Raw genomic sequence first — 17,013 nt, 5'->3', positions numbered from 1 at the left:
TATATAATTCAATACTTAATTTTTAATTATTTATTTAAACATTTATCAATTCACATAGAGTACGATTTTTCTTCAATATCAAGGTTTTTAATATTTTTCTTTTCTAGTTTTACACACAGTAGACGGCCAGACACTCCACAGAGTATAACAATGAAACTTATTCTGTTTCAATTTTGAACTTCGAACTATCCTAGCTTACATATCGTGTTGTAAAGTGTAAACCTGACCGAATGCAAATTTTAACATGATTCTACTTATATATTATAGTATGTAATAGAAATGTTTTTAAATATCTCCTAAGTCTTAACTCCATATATAATAAACCAAGCTAAGGGGAATATGAATGAAAAAAATACGTGACTGAGTGAGCGTTTTTACTGAAAATATAAGAACCATTTTTATTTATAGTATTTTCTTCATTATAAGTTTTTTTATTGACAAAAACAACTCTAAAGAATGAATCGTCCCAATCTAAAATGATAACGTTATTATTGAAACGATACAGGGGAATGATACTTGCTAGTCTCTTATTTTTTTACTTAGGTTGTGGAATAACTTTAAGTTTTATTAAAATGGAATGTGCGTCAGATATTTCTAACTTAGAATTTAGAAGCAAGAACTCATCAATATACGAAAAGACTGAATATGCGGTGCTTGTTATAAGCAGTCCAGATAATGAAATGAAAAGAGACGCTATAAGGGCGACATGGGCTAATTTTATTAATAATATATTCATTGAAAACGGTGAAACGTTATTCAAGTGGGATAACTCCTGGCTCAGAACAAATACAAAAACAGATTTAATAAAAATATTTTTTGTAATTGGAACACAAAATCTAGAAAAGGATAAGCTCATAAAAATTAATAATGAACTTAGCAGAAGTAATGACTTATTACTGTTAAATAAGTTCGAAGACTCTTATGAGAATCTAACATTAAAGTTACTTTATTCTCTAGATTTTCTTAGCAAGAATTTAAAGAAATTAAAATATGTTATCAAATGTGACGATGACTCATTTGTTAGGATTGATTTAATAGTAAAAGATTTGGAAGCTTTTGGACCGAAAATGGATGATCCATCTATTAGTTCTTATGTTACTTATAAGGTATTTTATGACACCTAAAATATTTTATCTCTGAATTTCATCATAACACAGTAATGGTATGTTTTAGGAGACTGAACAAAACCAGAAAGGACTATATTGGGGATATTTTAATGGCAGGGCTCAAGTATTTTTAAATGGGAAGTGGCAGGAAAAAAGATGGTTTCTTTGTGACACCTATCTTCCTTATGCTTTAGGAGGTGGCTATGTTATATCCCACAATATAGTTGATTATATTTCAAGAAACTTGGAGTACCTAAGGTATCATTTAGCATATCTCTGGACGTACTGATCAATTTATTCAAAGCCAATACAGGACTATTTGAATTTAAAATATATACATATTTTTAAGAATTTTCTACATATATATGCTTATTTGTTTAAGGTGTATATTTTAGCTTAGCCTGTACATTTACATATAGATTTAAGACTTTTTTTTTATCTTTCAACACATACATTTCCAAATATATTTGGAATTGAAAAAATATATATATAATGTGTTGTTTTGAAGATGACAAAGATTTGTATTCATTAATTTCAGTGTTTATAATTCTGAAGATGTATCTATGGGTGTATGGACGGCAGCACTTAATGGAATCAATAGAGTGCACGATATAAGATTTGACACACAGTGGAAATCTCGTGGCTGTGAAGACAACATGTTGATACGGCACAAGCAAAATCCGAGTGACATGTTGAAAATGTATAAAAACTTGATAGAATCCAAAGGCCTAGCGCTCTGTAAGTCGCAGTCCGTACTACGTAAGTCTTATAAATATAATTGGAATGTGCTCCCGAGTATGTGTTGTAAATAAATAGCCGATGTAACATTTTAAACATTTATTGACAAATTAACCCGATTATGCAATTTATAAAGCAATACAAAACAAATAATTATATAATATAAAAACAATCATTTTAAATTATTTAAGTGACCACCATGTTCTTAAACATCTATTAGTGCTAAGTCAAAACAATTCTAGTATTTTCATAAGCCAAAGCAATAAAATCCAAATTGAAGTGTGCTTACTTACGATTTATGATATTTTTAATGGACAAACAATGAAAATTATACTATACAAGTACACAGTATTATAATATGATTTTAATGATAATTTTTAATATTTTATAAAATAAAGAAATCTGACAATCTATGTGATTTTTTTGTATGTACTGATTTTCAAATATGAAACAGAGTTATCATTTACCGAAGACAAATATATATCTAAGATTGTATTCTTTGCATATACAACCTTTTTTAAATTTACAACATAAATTTAATAAATCATAAATAATTTATACAACTTCATATTACATTAGATTTTGATGAATGATTTTATAAATGTTTTGTAATCATAAAATGAAATAGTATATTAATTTTACATACTTTACAATCTGAAACTATTGACTTGATCCTTATGTTGCATTTTATATGTCACTTTAATATAAGTATACATATATATATATTAGTGGCTTTGTTAAGTCTATATCATTTGACTTCATGTACTACAATGCTAATATCACATATATAAAAAATTTGACTTTCAGTATGTTAGTGTTTGTTTTTTACCTTAACATCAATATATGTCTGATTATTATAAAATGTTGTTCTGGATAATTCTTCTCTGAAGTATTCTATTGTTCTTTGGAGTCCCTCTTCTAATGAAACCTAGAAAAATCAGAAATTAGTATATGAAGAAGTATAGTAGAATTATAACGTGATTTGATCTCACTAAACAATGTATGGAAATCTTACTTTAATTATTAAAGTAAAAGACAGTCATTTTGTTTTGTTATTTAGTTCAGACGATTTTAATATCAAAATCTGGCATATCCCACATATGAGCAAAATTTTAATGTAATCTACAATTTTGTCACTTTTAGTTAATTTAATTTTACTATACTATTTTTAATAGTGTAATGAAATCATTGGATTGTTTACTTTGGAATTTAAACTTTTGCTTGCACTCAACTGATATAGTTGAACCATAACTATAATGTCACATGTATTTTATCTTTAAGTTAATAAGAAATACATTTATACTTAGGAAGATTCTTGTTTGACACAAAATATGTATCCCATACGGTGTAATAACTAATAAGTTAAATAAACGTAATACCACACTCAATGTACCTTTGGCTTCCATTTGAGATGTGTGTTGGCTAACGTGATGTCTGGTCTGCGGCGCTGAGGATCGTCTTCTACTGCAGCGCCAGTCGCCACTGTACTGCGACAACCAGGGACTAAGTTCTTGATAATCACAGCAAATTCTAGAATTTTATCACCTTATATGAGAACTGTTTGATGCAGTCTAGAAATTAATGTTGTAATTGTAATTTAAAAACAAAACTATGTTCGCATATGACTTACAACCAGTGCAACGTAACTAAAACGTGAAGCTAAAATTACATGATCGTGTCTATCCCCGTTAATTAATATTATAATTTATAATTGAGTGCATAACCGTTGTTTGTTCAATAATCAATATTCCAACTCGCCTTCTATAGTGTGTTCTACGGGATTGCCCAAATTGACAGGTAACGTGTAGCTAGACGCCATCAAAGCTATGAGACCATCGACTAGATCTGACACGTAACAAAATGAACGCGTCTGTTTACCGTTGCCGTAAACCTGGAAATGTTTTTATTTATTATATTAATGTAGCTAAGAAATTATACTTCAATTAATGTACGAATTTATGACTTTGGCAGTATACATACAGTAATTGTAAGGTTCTGTAATGCCTGCATAACGAAGTTTGACACCACCCTTCCGTCAGAGACATGCATTCTTGGTCCATACGTGTTAAATATCCTCGCAACACGTACCGACACATTCTCCTGCTTCGCGTATGAGTACGCAAGTGTTTCGGCCACTCTTTTGCCCTCATCGTAACACGCGCGCGGTCCTAGAAAAACATATTTGTTATATTTTTCAATATCTCAGAGGTTGATTATTTGTTTTCTGGCTTTTATTATCGAACAAGAAAAATTAACATGTTTTAGGCATAAAAAAGTAAAAAAAATAATTATGTAAAGTAATTTTTTTATGTCCTTCAGTAGAAATGTCATGGCATTAGATTTGTAAAATTTAAAAATCATAAAGCATAGCAATTATTCCATTCTTAATAAATATAATTATCAATTACAACAGGAAGGTGAATTGAATTATATTAAGAAAAAACTCTTTAAATCTATTGTACTTTGCTAAAGATGTTAGTAACACTTTTTTTGAATTCGTATGAGATCTTTGGTTACGTTTAGGAAATTATGATGATTGATTAAGGAATGATTTATTGCTAAAGCAATTGACTGTAAAAGTTGTAGTATCAAGGATAATGTTTCAGTAGTTTTAATATGAATTAGCAAAAACAAGTGCATTATACATCTATCAACTAACATGATTTTTCCAAGGATGATATTTTTATATGATATATTACAGACCTATAGGATTGACATGACCCCAATATGATTCTGGTTGTGGATGTACCATGGGGTCACCATAAACCTCTGATGTACTGGCTATTAGGATTTTTGCACCGACTCTCCTTGCCAAACCTATAAATTACGTAAAAGTTACATTATTATCCTGTTAAAAAATATTTTTTTGCTATTATGTTGGTACAAAAATAGCTTATGTTATATTATAAACACTAATTACCAAGCATATTGATTGTGCCCAAAGTATTTGTTTTAATTGTTTTGACCGGATTCTGCATATAGTGTGGTGGACTAGCAGGACTCGCTAAATGATATATTTCATCTGCCTGTAAAATGTAAATTGTAGCCGAAGTAAACAAAATTAAGTTAATATTGAACTTAAATGGATATGATAATGGCAATCTTAAATGTGCTCATTCACAAAGTAAGGGAATACTTTATCTTATAGATTGGTTTTATACCAAACACTATCAGTAATCAGACGAGTGGGGGGTCTTGATTATATTATATATATTTCATTTTATGTTATTTTATAAAATAAAAATGGGAGTTACCTCCACATATAAAGGATTCACAATGTCGTGATGAATCATTTCAAAGTGTCTGTGTCCAAACCAGTGTTCCACATTCCGTTTTCTGCCTGTGAAGAAGTTGTCCACAACTATGACTTCGTGACCTTGTATCATGAGGATGTCAACAAGATGTGATCCAACAAAACCAGCTCCCCCTGTGATCTTAACATAACATATAGTATATATTAAATTGTAGAGGAATGAGCATCTACGTAACTGCATTATGTGTACTGTGAACAGTAACATCGGAATTATAATAGTTTTGAAATAAACAAAGGCATAGTATACAAACAGCTCAGTATATATATATTTGTATATATATAATATCACTGCATTTACAAAGCAATCACACTGTTTAAGCTCTTATAATAAGTTTTAGAAACTATACATTACTTTCGGCATGTGTTTGGTCATAATTTTTTGAAAATTAACACTATTCTTTAAATAGTACCAGATATTTACTTCAATTTGAAGGAATATATTTCCAAGAGGTTTCATCAAGATTGTAAGTTGGTTTGTCGATTCCCATAACAAGGTTGTGAATTAGATTTTTACTCACAATACCCAGCTTTTATATACCACAAATTAATATTGAATTTTATTTCAAATATTTACTTTTCAATAATGCTACCCTAGTTACATTGTTCTTGAGAATAAGTAATATTATTAGAAGCATTTATTTATAAACAAGGGAAGTTAATTCTCTTCTTTTAAATCATTATTATACTATATTTTTTAAACAGAATTTACCGTTTAAGGGTTAGAGAAATTAAAATGTGCATGATTACCAATATTCTCTTTCTTTCCTTGTATCCAAGATATTTAACATCAGGATACTTTTCTGGTATTCTTCCCTCCAGAATTGCTATTTTCTTCTCCAGCTGTTCGATTCTAGTTTTGGCTTCTTTCAATTCTTCCTTATCTTTATTAACATTGCTTTCTGCATCCATTTTTACACGATTTTCCATATTTACTTCATAATTTTTTGGCATATGATTAAAATCTCTATAACCTACATCCTGGAAATCATTGTCTATTTTTTGGTGTCTTTCTAGTTCATAATTTTTTATTTTATCTTGTTTAAGAATAAGAAATATAAATATAACTGCAAAATAATAACAGAATGTAAGTGTTCATTGGAAACCGGCGTTTTGATAAAAAAGCTGACAACATGAGGAGTGTTTAGGACTTTGTGGGTTTATAGCTATTCTAAGAAAAACCAATACTTACGTAGTGATAAAACAGAAACTATTATTATAGTCTTTCGAAATTTTAATGATTGCCTTATCATCTCTGAAAGCAAATTGCTTACATTTCGACACTGAGTAGTAAGTACTGACAAATGACAGTTAACTTATAGTAACTTCGTACAGATTGTCAACGGTTTTGACACAAATATGTATATTTATTATTCAACACGTACATACATACAACTGTTTTTTTCTATATTTAAAGTGGCACAAATGAAAATTACTTACACACTTTAATATTTTTCTCTGAAGTACACAAAATACAATGTTGAAAAAAATTTATTTCCTGATTTTTACAAAATTTGATAAAACTAAATATGGCAAATAAAGTATCTGAAATAGTTATTACTCTTACCAATTTGACTATTGTTTTTCTATTTGGCCTAAAGTTATATTAATACTATCAACTACTATAAAAATACAACAACAAATATATAAAAATACTATCAACAAGAAAGCAGCTTGGGAAGACGTTGTTGTCAGTCGAAAACTGCTTCACTAACTAAGTATTCATATATCTGTTATTATTTAATGTTTAAATCGTTAACATTTTATTACCGCACTCAGAATTTATGTTGAAAGAGCTAACTTGTTTAACTTGTTGCAAAGTATTCAATAATTAATTGATTTACTAGAATTATTAAGGATCAAGTTATATATATATGTATAAACAAAATAAATAGCCCACGTTTTAATAACAAGAAAGTAAACTTATAGCACAATATATATATATAATTTTTTTTGAGAAAACACATTATACTAAAAAGTACATTTAAGTAAAAAGTAAAAAAATATGTTTAATTTAATTTTTTTTACACTTTCCTCTAATACTAATAAGTTTATCAGGATGATCAATAAACAAACCGTCTATACCTGTGTCTATAAAAGCCTTAATTTCTTGTGCCAAATTGCCAAGACCATTTATATCATTCATTTGATATTCTCGTGGAAGATATACATTTTCAGCTCGAAATGTGTACGGATGTACTTCTAAGCCAACGGCGTGTGCATCTTTGACGAAACTTGTCGGTGTGTCTAAATTGTTCAGTAGGTTTCTTGGAATTATGTAACCTTTTTCAGGACCCACACCCGAGGCATAAGTTGCAACATCGGCTAGACCTTCCGGAGTAGCCATATACCCAAAGGTTATGCTACTTCCGAGCAAAACTTGATCGTAAGGACTACTTGATCTGGCCCCATATAGTTGTATCAGTCTTATATCAGTTATTTCCTTCAATTTTTTTAGATTTGTTACTTCAAATGATTGAATAAAAGCTGGAGCACTACGTCCCACATAGCCATTTTTGTGAAGGACATCTACAACTAGTTCCTCCATTGCTAAGCCTATTTGTTGAAAATGAGTTCCATATTTTATTTCTGGATATATTCCAATCGTGCGGTTCTCGCTGATCTCCAACACCTTAATTAAATCGACAATTTCCTGCAAAGTCGGTACTTGAAATGCTTCATTCATGCGAACATTACCAATCCTAACGAACGGTATCGCTTCTTTAGATCTTAGGGTCTTAATTTCAGCGAGCGTAAAATCCTCGGAGAACCAGCCTGATACGAGTCTTCCGTTTATTATTTGTGTCCGGCGGCGATCAGCAAATTCAGGATGTTGATCCACATTAGTTGTAACGCTCAACTGATTTTCATGTCTAGCAATTAGATACCCGTCTCGAGTCATGACTAAGTCTGGTTCTACGTAGTCTGCTCCCATCGTCACTGCGAGGGCGTAGGCGCCGAGGGTGTGTTCTGGAACATAACCGCTTGCGCCGCGATGGGCTATTACAAGTGGCTTACAATCATCTGCACTGCGCCTATATAATGTATCTGTGTCATGAGACACAACTCCAGAGATATTAGGTAGAATAACAGTACAGAGACCAAAAATCAAACGTCTGTCCAATCCCATTTTCGATAGCTGTTTGATTTGAAATCACGGGAACTCCGATTTTTATCAACTAATCAAAAAAATTTCACGCAAGATTATTGAGTACTCTGCATAATTATCGATGTGTGTGCTAATTAACATTTGTAGACAAAAATCTCCAGATATGATTATTTCGTTAATCTTTAAACTACCTAGATAGTTATACCTAATAGACGAACTCTCTAAAATTTATTACAGAAAAGAAAGGTTACTATAAAACTATAATATTAAAGCAAAAAAATTTAAATATTGTTGGTGTCGTTTTTTTTTAATGATATAATTACTAGCTTCAGTTTCAATACAACTCAATTATAACTATAGGTGGTGTTAGCGAAAAAACATATCATATATTAAGTTATGGTTTATTTGGTGATAAATATTACCGTATAATTGATAGGCAAATTAAAGATTTAATAAAATTGAAAGGTTTAAAATAAAATGATAAAAGATTTGTAGGGACAAGGCGGTGGAAATATAAAAGTATCAAGTATGTGTGAGCAGCATTAAAATATTTACTGGTTGGAAGTATTTAACGTCATTTAAAAGAGAGGTTCTGCTGTCTGATGGCGAGTTTATCCGGAATCATTCATCGAGGCAACTTCGCTCAATAGCTGTGAGGTTAGTTTTCGTTATTGATTCATTTATAAAAAAAAAATAAGGCTTTTAAACTTATGACCTCATTTTATCAACTATTTTAAGTTCTCGTGCTACATGTACATTCATGTGTTTCAAGCAATGTAATATATAAATATGTTTAATCAGTTTAAAGTGGTTTTTGAATATCATAGAAAAAAGATTTTATTTTAATGCAAATGAAATCATTTATAAATGTCATCAGAATTTTTTTTGATGAAAATATAGAAAAAAACACGTAAATAAATATATACAAAAATTTTACACTTAGATAGTATTCTGTATGAAAAATTTATTTTTGTTCATTCAACATTATATTTTAAAATATTTTTATTAAAATAAAAAAAAATCTATTAACAATTTTCAGTTTCTTTAATTTTTTTTAAAAAACAATTTATTTTAATTCAATGTTTAAGAGAACTTAAAACAGATGTCAATAGGAACATTCCTCACAAATAAAAACTAATATTTTCGAAAAATTACATTTTCATGTCGTCTGCCCGTGATCGAGGTTGCTGCAAAGTAGCCTCAACGTCGGGAGTATGTGGTTTAAAAAAATAAAAAAAATACTCGTAGTACATTGAAAATATTAGTTTTATTTCAATGAATACTCCCGAAAGTATTAGATCTCACCTCACAAGTTATAGTGGTGAGTGACGTGTTATTTTTTTTTAAATTATAACTTGATTGTTTTAATTTTTCTAAAGGTTTGTAAGTAGTTGATAGATTTGACGATGTTCTTGCATTACTAATTTAACAATTCCTACAATTAATGAGTCACTTAAACAAACATCTCCAATGGAAAAGAACTGGTGAAATTTCTTTTTAATTTGTTGACTTATATAATGGATACGAAGATAAATATACTATGTATTTTAGATATATGTCTACGTCATTTATGTTCGTAATAAATACATTGTAATGTGTGAAATAAAACAGATAAAGGACATAAAAATAAAGTAAGTATTATCTTCTATAAACATATGAATTTTATGTTAATGGATTTATCACCACCATTATTTGAAACTATTTGTGTTAACCAGCATTTTATCTTAAAAATGTGTGAATAAACTAATTAACCGGGTTACACTTTGCTATTATCAACGTATATTGTATTTAGTAATATAAAATTATTTCAATATTTACATAATATTAAATTCTTAAACTACTTTGCTTCTAGGATGAGAATGATGTTATTTTATATACAAATAATTTTCATGCAAGAAAAACATGCAATAAATATTAGCTGTAATGACGTAATTACTATAAAAACTGACTTTATGTTACATAATTTTACATTATGTTAAAAGTTTATTTTCACTGCATTTAATTGTTGGAACACTTTCCACGTAGGATAACCGGTACATCTGGATTATCCGTAAATAGTCCATCAATACCAGCTGCGATGAACGCTTCAATTTCTCCTTTCAAATTTCCTCTAGCGTTGCGAGAGGAATCAGAATCATCAGATTTAAATTCTTTAGGTAAGAAATCATTTTCAGCTCGGAAAGTATATGGATGCACTTGTAAACCTGCATTATGAGCATCGGCAACGAAACTAGTGGGCTCACCTAAAGTATTATCATTGTTTCGAGGGATTATAAGGCTTTTGTCTGGCCCTACAGCATTAGCGTATTTGGAAACTTCCTTTAATCCTTCGGGAGTCAACATTTTCGCGTACGTGAGGTTAGTATTACGAGCGATTTGATCTGCTGGTCGAAGAGTGACATCACTTTCATATAGTTGTAGTAATTTCAAATCTGTCAATGTCCTCAGTTCTTTTAAATTGCTAACTTCAAAAGACTGTATGTATACAGGTGCTTCGAAGCCTCTGTAACCATTTTCATGAAAAGTATTTACAACTAATTCTTCCATTTTCAGTCCCAACTGTTCGAAATGAGTACTGTGTTTTATTTCAGGATAAATACCGATGTTTCTTCTCTGACTAGATTGCATGCTTTTGACCAAGTCTATTATTTCTTGGAATGTTGGCACTTCAAATATACCATCCAATCTTGCGTTTCCGGGTCTTATGTCGGGGATACGTTCTATGGCTCTTAATGTTTTGATTTCTTTGAGAGTGAAATCTTCTGTGAACCATCCTGAAATCTCTTTTCCATCTACCCGCTGTGTTCGATAACGGTCAGAGAATTCGGGATGATTCCCAACATCTGTGGTTAGCCCCAATTCATTATCGTGTCTCGCAATTAAATGGCCATCTTTTGTTATGACTAGATCGGGTTCCACGAAGTCGGATCCAATAGTGATGGCCAATGCGTAGGAGCCCAGGGTATGTTCTGGTATGTAACCGCTCGCACCCCTGTGAGCGATGACTACAGGCGAACAAGAATTATATTCTCTATTGTGAGGATTTTCCGTTTTAGCGGCAGGTGCAGCCAACACAATTGTGAGGCACCCCACCGTCAGAAGAAGTAAAACTCCAGTGAGGCTCAAAACTTTTGCTTTTGTCTGTAAAACAATTAATTATTTTTTAAATACATATTGAAATTAGCAAATAGTATCAAACTGTTCACCTATAAAAGTATGCTATTAGCATACAAATATTTTGAGTTCGCCCATGATTATGGCTTAGCTTAGATCCCTATAAGTTTAAATCGGTGATTTGTTTTTTTTTTTTTGGATTGACTTGTATATTTAAATGGATTGATACATGATGATTATTTATTCCATTTTCTATTATATAAATGTCTAATGTAAACAAAAAGTTTTCTGAATCAACATCTACTACGCTTTATTATCCATAACTACTTTTTCACCACTGAATTCGTATTAAATGTAAGTATGTAAGTCAACTAAAGTTTCTGAGTTTAGTGTGAATAGCCAGACAGTCTCAGTAACAAACAAAACTCATACAGTTTCTTTATAGTAATAGTCTAATATAGTCCGGGAAGCTTATTTTTCTTATGGAAATCTAAAATGAGATTTAATGTGTTACTAACAATTTAGCACCAAATATTATTATAAAATTATCTTACCATTTTAAAGCGTATAGCCATGCACTGACACGATAAATATATAGTAAAATTGATAATACTATATATTTACAAGTAATCTTACACAAGAGCTATGCCGGAGGCGTTGGTTATTATGTTAAAATATTTATTTATCTTAAATAATATTTATCACACATCTGTCGGCCATGAAATCGTAAGATAAAATGACGTCGCTCAGAGGAAAGACTAAAACAAAAGTGCATATTATAATTCAAACCGAGTATTTTCCCGTTCACATTTAAAATGTATTTATCGTACGTTATAAAAATAAAGTAACATTGTCTAACAAGATATAGATACAAGTTATTTTGTATGTTGCCGTTCGCTTGGAACTAATTATTATGCAATCATATTTTATGAAACCAGTCCGTCGCGCAACACATCAGTTAATTGTAGGAATCTATGAACGACTTACGTTTCCAAACAGTCGCTATTTTAAGTAATATGTCCTAAATTTATTTGTTTTCTATCGACTGTGACTCGGAGAAGATATTCACATTAGAAAGCAAAGTCAAATTAGAAAACTTAATGAAGCTTTCTCGTTCGAAATCTTATAAGACCATGACTTCAGTTAAGAAAAAATTAATTTAATCTCAAAAAAATTTTTAAGGGATGTGATGATAATATTAATTTCGACAATGGATTATCGGATTAATAGACGATGTTGGATTTATATTTAAACTAAATGAACTAAAGTTTAATGTAAAAAAATATAGCGTAAGTAAAAAAAAAAAGAAAAAAGAAGTGTTCGACAGTCACAATAGACACATTGAGGAAACTTCACGGATCGACAGGTATCATAATACGTGTGTGTTATAGCCAAGGTAGTGTGTATTGCTTATGCAAATTTATTTCTAATACATTTTACATAAACAGTTCAGTAATGGTACATTTATTCGTCAGATAGACTCGGACTATGTTAAATTGTTGTAATTATCGTTGGTGCAATTTTTAAAAAGGGGTTATAAAGTTTCGGCTTCACTCGCTATTACATGTGATAAATAAAATCTCGTTTTAACACTTTCTACAGGATTGTGTCATATTTTATTTGATTGTGAACGTTGATAACTTTCAAAACTTGCCTGGATTTAATCAGTAGCACTTAAAATGGAATTATAATATTGGAAGCTGTTTACGAGTATATTTTTTTTTTGTAACCGTTATTAAACAATGTTATAGAGTATATATATATATAGATATATAGAAGTTTTGTTTTTCATTGTACGTGTCACGATCTTTAAGATAAAGACGCTTCAGATATATATTATTTTTTATTCGAATTTTATACAGAGTTTAGGTTAGATTATTATAAACATCATTAGTACATTCTTTAGACCTACATTTGAATTTCGTCTCTTTTGAGCACTACAAGTATTTTCACTGCTTTTCGTTTAAATGAAAACTTTGATATAAGGATCTATTACTTATTACTTATCGTATTAATGTTAAAGATAATATTAATTGTTTTGATATTGTTGATTAAATACTTTTAGTGAATATGTCCATATCACGACTTAATAAGGTCTATCACGTGCGATAATATAGTATTTATGTAACTATAAACATAAGTAGATATGAAAACTTGCCCCAATAAGGGGTATAAAAAGATAACAAGTCTAGGTATATGGAGAGGCAAATCGTAAACCTTGTAAATTTTATTTGCTTTCTGATTTTGAATATCAAATACGCCAAAAACATATCGAAATGAATTAATCGGTTCAACAGTTACAGTTAGATGCAAACATTTTGAGGTTAAAAGAGACTGACGGGTCAAAATAATTGGCCATTTTGTCTGCAGCAGTGGGGATGTACATTATACAGTCTTGTGTTGTTAGGACGAACTAGTGATAGCCACACGATGACGATGCTCCTATTTTGGAGAGATGCTTAGAATATGTTGGATATTTGGATAATAATGGAGAGTATTTGATTTCGACTAAAAAGCTAAGAGCTACATTATTCCTGGTGCTTTACTGACCATCCAAGAATCTCTTCCAGCCTACGCGTGTGCAACATTTTTGTTTCTAACGTCCCATCATTAAATTTTTTTGAGAATTCCTGTGTTGGTCATGTCAAACATCGTAAAGCCAAATGTATTTACGTTGATGAACCTGATCCAATGACTGATGAGATGATTGTAACAGTCCAGGAATCAATTCTAATATCTAATATCTGATAAGAATTAGGTATTCGGTTTGATGTTGTTGAATCTTATGCCAGCGAAAAGAGTGGGAAAGTATACTTTGTCCATGACAGGTGTAAGTGACACTGATCTGTTCCCTTACTGCTTGAGCTCTACAATCGCAGAGCTGTTTATGCTGTTGTTTCTCTAATGTGGAGATGTAAAACAGTTAAAAATACTTGGTTCTGGGATTCTCATGTGTATAGTACCCAAACGAGTTCTTTGGATGCCGTCTATCTATCTTCTTGCGGCGTTGTTTAAAGGAAGATATTAAAAGCTCTTTCTATGGGTTTTTTGTCGATAGGTGCTTCTGGTTGCTGTTTATAAATAAAAATATAAGAATGGTTACCAGCTGGTGAATCTTTCAACTGATGACACCGAGAAAACACAAACTTTGACGAGTTTCATTGCTCTCTGTTTCGAGAAACATTGATCGGTGATTTGTCAATGTTGGCCAGCAGACAAAATTTTACTATTGGAAGGAATATAGATACATATAACAGAATACGGCCAGTTTGACGCACGGTGAGGACTCCTTCCAATACTTGGTCGTCTCTATCAGACAAACTTCTCGTATGCTGACAAAAAATTACTAGAATACGTTTTTGTACATTTATTTAGATAGCTACAGATATGATTGAAAAAGATATAGATTCATACATTTTAGCTTATAAAGCAGTCACCGTCCGGTAAACACATATATGTTCAATAACAAATTAATGAAAAACCTTCAAATTGTAGGTGTTTCGTTTAATGAAGTAACCTAGTACTAAGGCAACTGATTGTTAACTACTGTCCATTCGTCTTTGATTGATAATATTTTGCGTGAGACAGGAGTGAAAAAAATGTGATAAATATAATAATGGCGTGAATATCATATTAAATAATTATAACATTTTTGTTTTATCTGTTTATAATAGAAATGCGGGCTAGAAGTTTGAATAGTGTAAAAATACTCGAAACGTTTTATTATTTACTTTTAATACCTTCTTTTATAATAACATCTATGAAATTAATTTTGTCTTCGAGACGACCCTCTAAATTTGTACTTGCCGTAAAGAGTATTGTATCCGTAAAAAGTATTTTATCGATGAAGTTTATGATAGTAGTAATATTATTTTACGATAGTAACTTTCAACTCTAAAATATGTTTAAAATTTTAAAATAAATTAATAGTAGGACGTTTTTCTATTAAATTAAATTAAGGGTAGACAATTCCAAAATAGTGTTCAAGGTTGTAGCTGATATATATTTTTGTAGTGTAGTAGTATTGTATTTTAAGCTCCTTATTATATAAAATAATTGGAACTATCTATTGCAAGTACATAAATGCTTGAAATTAAGAAAAATTAAAGTATTCGGTTAAAATAAATAGAGATAAGTGACATCTCTAGTTTACAATGATTACGCTAGCTAGTGTTAAAGAGGTTTATCAAAAATATCTGCATCCCTCGACGCAGCCAATAAAGTCATGTTGACATACAGATTTAATACGCTAGGGTTGATAAGGACGTTATTTATAAATACATTAAAAAAAATATATACGTTTGTTCGTAATGTGGCAAAATTGTAGGTGGATATATAATAATACTATTTTTATAATTTTCATTTAATCATGTAGAAGTCGCCGTTTCGAGTTAGATTTAAATTCTTACATTATCTATTTCTATATCTTATATTTGTTTTAAGATATTATATGAGATAATACAACAGTATCATCAACGAGCGTTGTGCTAATATCGAAATATGTAGTGTTTGTTGTGTGATTGAAAAACATCGATAGAACTTATCTCTAGAGTAGCTTAAGAATTATCACTGCTGATATTGCAAAGATAATACATATATATAAAATTATAAGACAATAAATTCTTAATTAATCTATACCATGTAAATAGATATTGTTTAATGCTCATAAGTGTCATGGTTGTAGATTATTTCGATTTATGTATGAACAGTCTATCGAATAACTACCAGCTAACAGCCCTGGGTTCAAATGGTCCCCGGAGGCGGTATCCCTTGCAATATTCGTTTGTTTTTTCCTCCTCCAACCCTCCAATGCGTGGCATCCTATAATCCAAGCAGATCGAATTAATAAAGTTTGTCGTTAATCATTATAGTAAGCTGCGAATACCAAATTAGACGTTGATTACATCAAGGGTGAATGGGTAAGCGAGTTTATTAGCATTCAAGATTTACTGTTGAATAAAAATGTTGATTATTTTTTGATTTAGCGGATTTGAACAGCTAAAGCGGACGAACCAATATCGCGACCCCTGACATTAAACAAAGACAATTTAATTTAATATAATATGTTAGTGGGAAGGGGCTGCTCACGTTAATAATGATATATTATATATGTTAAATTACATACAAATACATTTTAAATTAAATTTATAATACCAAATGTTTTAGCAATTAAAGAGAATGACAATTTCTCTGACGGGTTGATTGTGATTGGCGGAAGATGTATTTAAAAACATATAAAGTTATACGTTTGTTTATTTTTATTTTTCCAAGCTGTTAAGAGAGTCCCACAAATAAATCATATACAAACAATTCCCACAAGTTGGCAGTGATTCAATAAAGAATAACATATCTTAGGACTCTAGGGAGTAGGGTACTGAACCCTTCCTGTAACTTAATTGTAGTCCCTAGTAAAGTGTTTGGTACAAGTCGTTTACGACTATTGTTTAGGGAATATTCGAAAACCTCATTTTGACAGATTAAGGAATGCTTATACTAAAACTTTTTAAATTGTTGTATATGTAGATGTTATGATAAAATAATTGCATCATAGGGATTAGGGATACCATTGCTACTAAATGTGGGTTACTATTTAAATTGTACATGTTATACTCCTCTTTTAATAAAAACATTCTTTA

General features: G+C 30.4%; 4 protein-coding genes across 5 annotated transcripts; 1 reads left to right on the top strand and 3 right to left on the bottom strand.

The window, feature by feature from the left end:
• The first annotated feature begins 160 nt into the window (after nucleotides 1-160).
• LOC116768822 (beta-1,3-galactosyltransferase 6-like) lies at nucleotides 161-2,255 on the top strand. The gene is made up of 3 exons (XM_032659666.2): nucleotides 161-1,106; nucleotides 1,174-1,364; nucleotides 1,645-2,255. The coding sequence occupies exons 1-3, from the start codon at nucleotides 477-479 to the stop codon at nucleotides 1,916-1,918; spliced, it is 1,095 nt and encodes a 364-aa protein (XP_032515557.2). The 5' UTR covers nucleotides 161-476; the 3' UTR covers nucleotides 1,919-2,255.
• On the bottom strand, nucleotides 1,929-6,603 carry LOC116767841 (UDP-glucuronic acid decarboxylase 1). Of its 2 annotated transcripts, none has more exons than XM_032658332.2 (9): nucleotides 6,347-6,603; nucleotides 5,905-6,221; nucleotides 5,099-5,278; nucleotides 4,765-4,870; nucleotides 4,548-4,661; nucleotides 3,825-4,012; nucleotides 3,603-3,735; nucleotides 3,238-3,374; nucleotides 1,929-2,772 (listed from the first exon to the last, which is right to left on the bottom strand). In XM_032658332.2, exons 1-9 carry the CDS (start codon nucleotides 6,405-6,407, stop codon nucleotides 2,656-2,658), a joined length of 1,353 nt encoding a protein of 450 aa, XP_032514223.2. In that variant the 5' UTR covers nucleotides 6,408-6,603; the 3' UTR covers nucleotides 1,929-2,655. The 2 variants fall into 2 exon arrangements, with proteins under 2 accessions (XP_032514223.2, XP_032514232.2); XM_032658341.2 differs by having other exon boundaries at nucleotides 5,905-6,135; nucleotides 6,347-6,505.
• Nucleotides 6,604-7,168: 565 nt separating this feature from the next.
• Nucleotides 7,169-8,284, bottom strand: LOC116767641 (uncharacterized). The gene has a single exon (XM_032658063.2). The coding sequence runs from the start codon at nucleotides 8,282-8,284 to the stop codon at nucleotides 7,169-7,171; it is 1,116 nt and encodes a 371-aa protein (XP_032513954.2).
• Nucleotides 8,285-9,511: 1,227 nt separating this feature from the next.
• Nucleotides 9,512-12,200, bottom strand: LOC116769006 (uncharacterized). The gene is made up of 2 exons (XM_032659980.2): nucleotides 11,932-12,200; nucleotides 9,512-11,404 (listed from the first exon to the last, which is right to left on the bottom strand). The coding sequence occupies exons 1-2, from the start codon at nucleotides 11,950-11,952 to the stop codon at nucleotides 10,262-10,264; spliced, it is 1,164 nt and encodes a 387-aa protein (XP_032515871.2). The 5' UTR covers nucleotides 11,953-12,200; the 3' UTR covers nucleotides 9,512-10,261.
• Between the last annotated feature and the right edge of the window lie 4,813 nt (nucleotides 12,201-17,013).

Source organism: Danaus plexippus (assembly GCF_018135715.1).
Source record: "Danaus plexippus chromosome 3 unlocalized genomic scaffold, MEX_DaPlex mxdp_30, whole genome shotgun sequence".
Taxonomy (NCBI): domain Eukaryota; kingdom Metazoa; phylum Arthropoda; class Insecta; order Lepidoptera; family Nymphalidae; genus Danaus; species Danaus plexippus.
The sequence above is the reverse complement of the archived record's forward strand: the minus strand, read 5'-3'. Positions and strand labels throughout refer to the sequence as shown.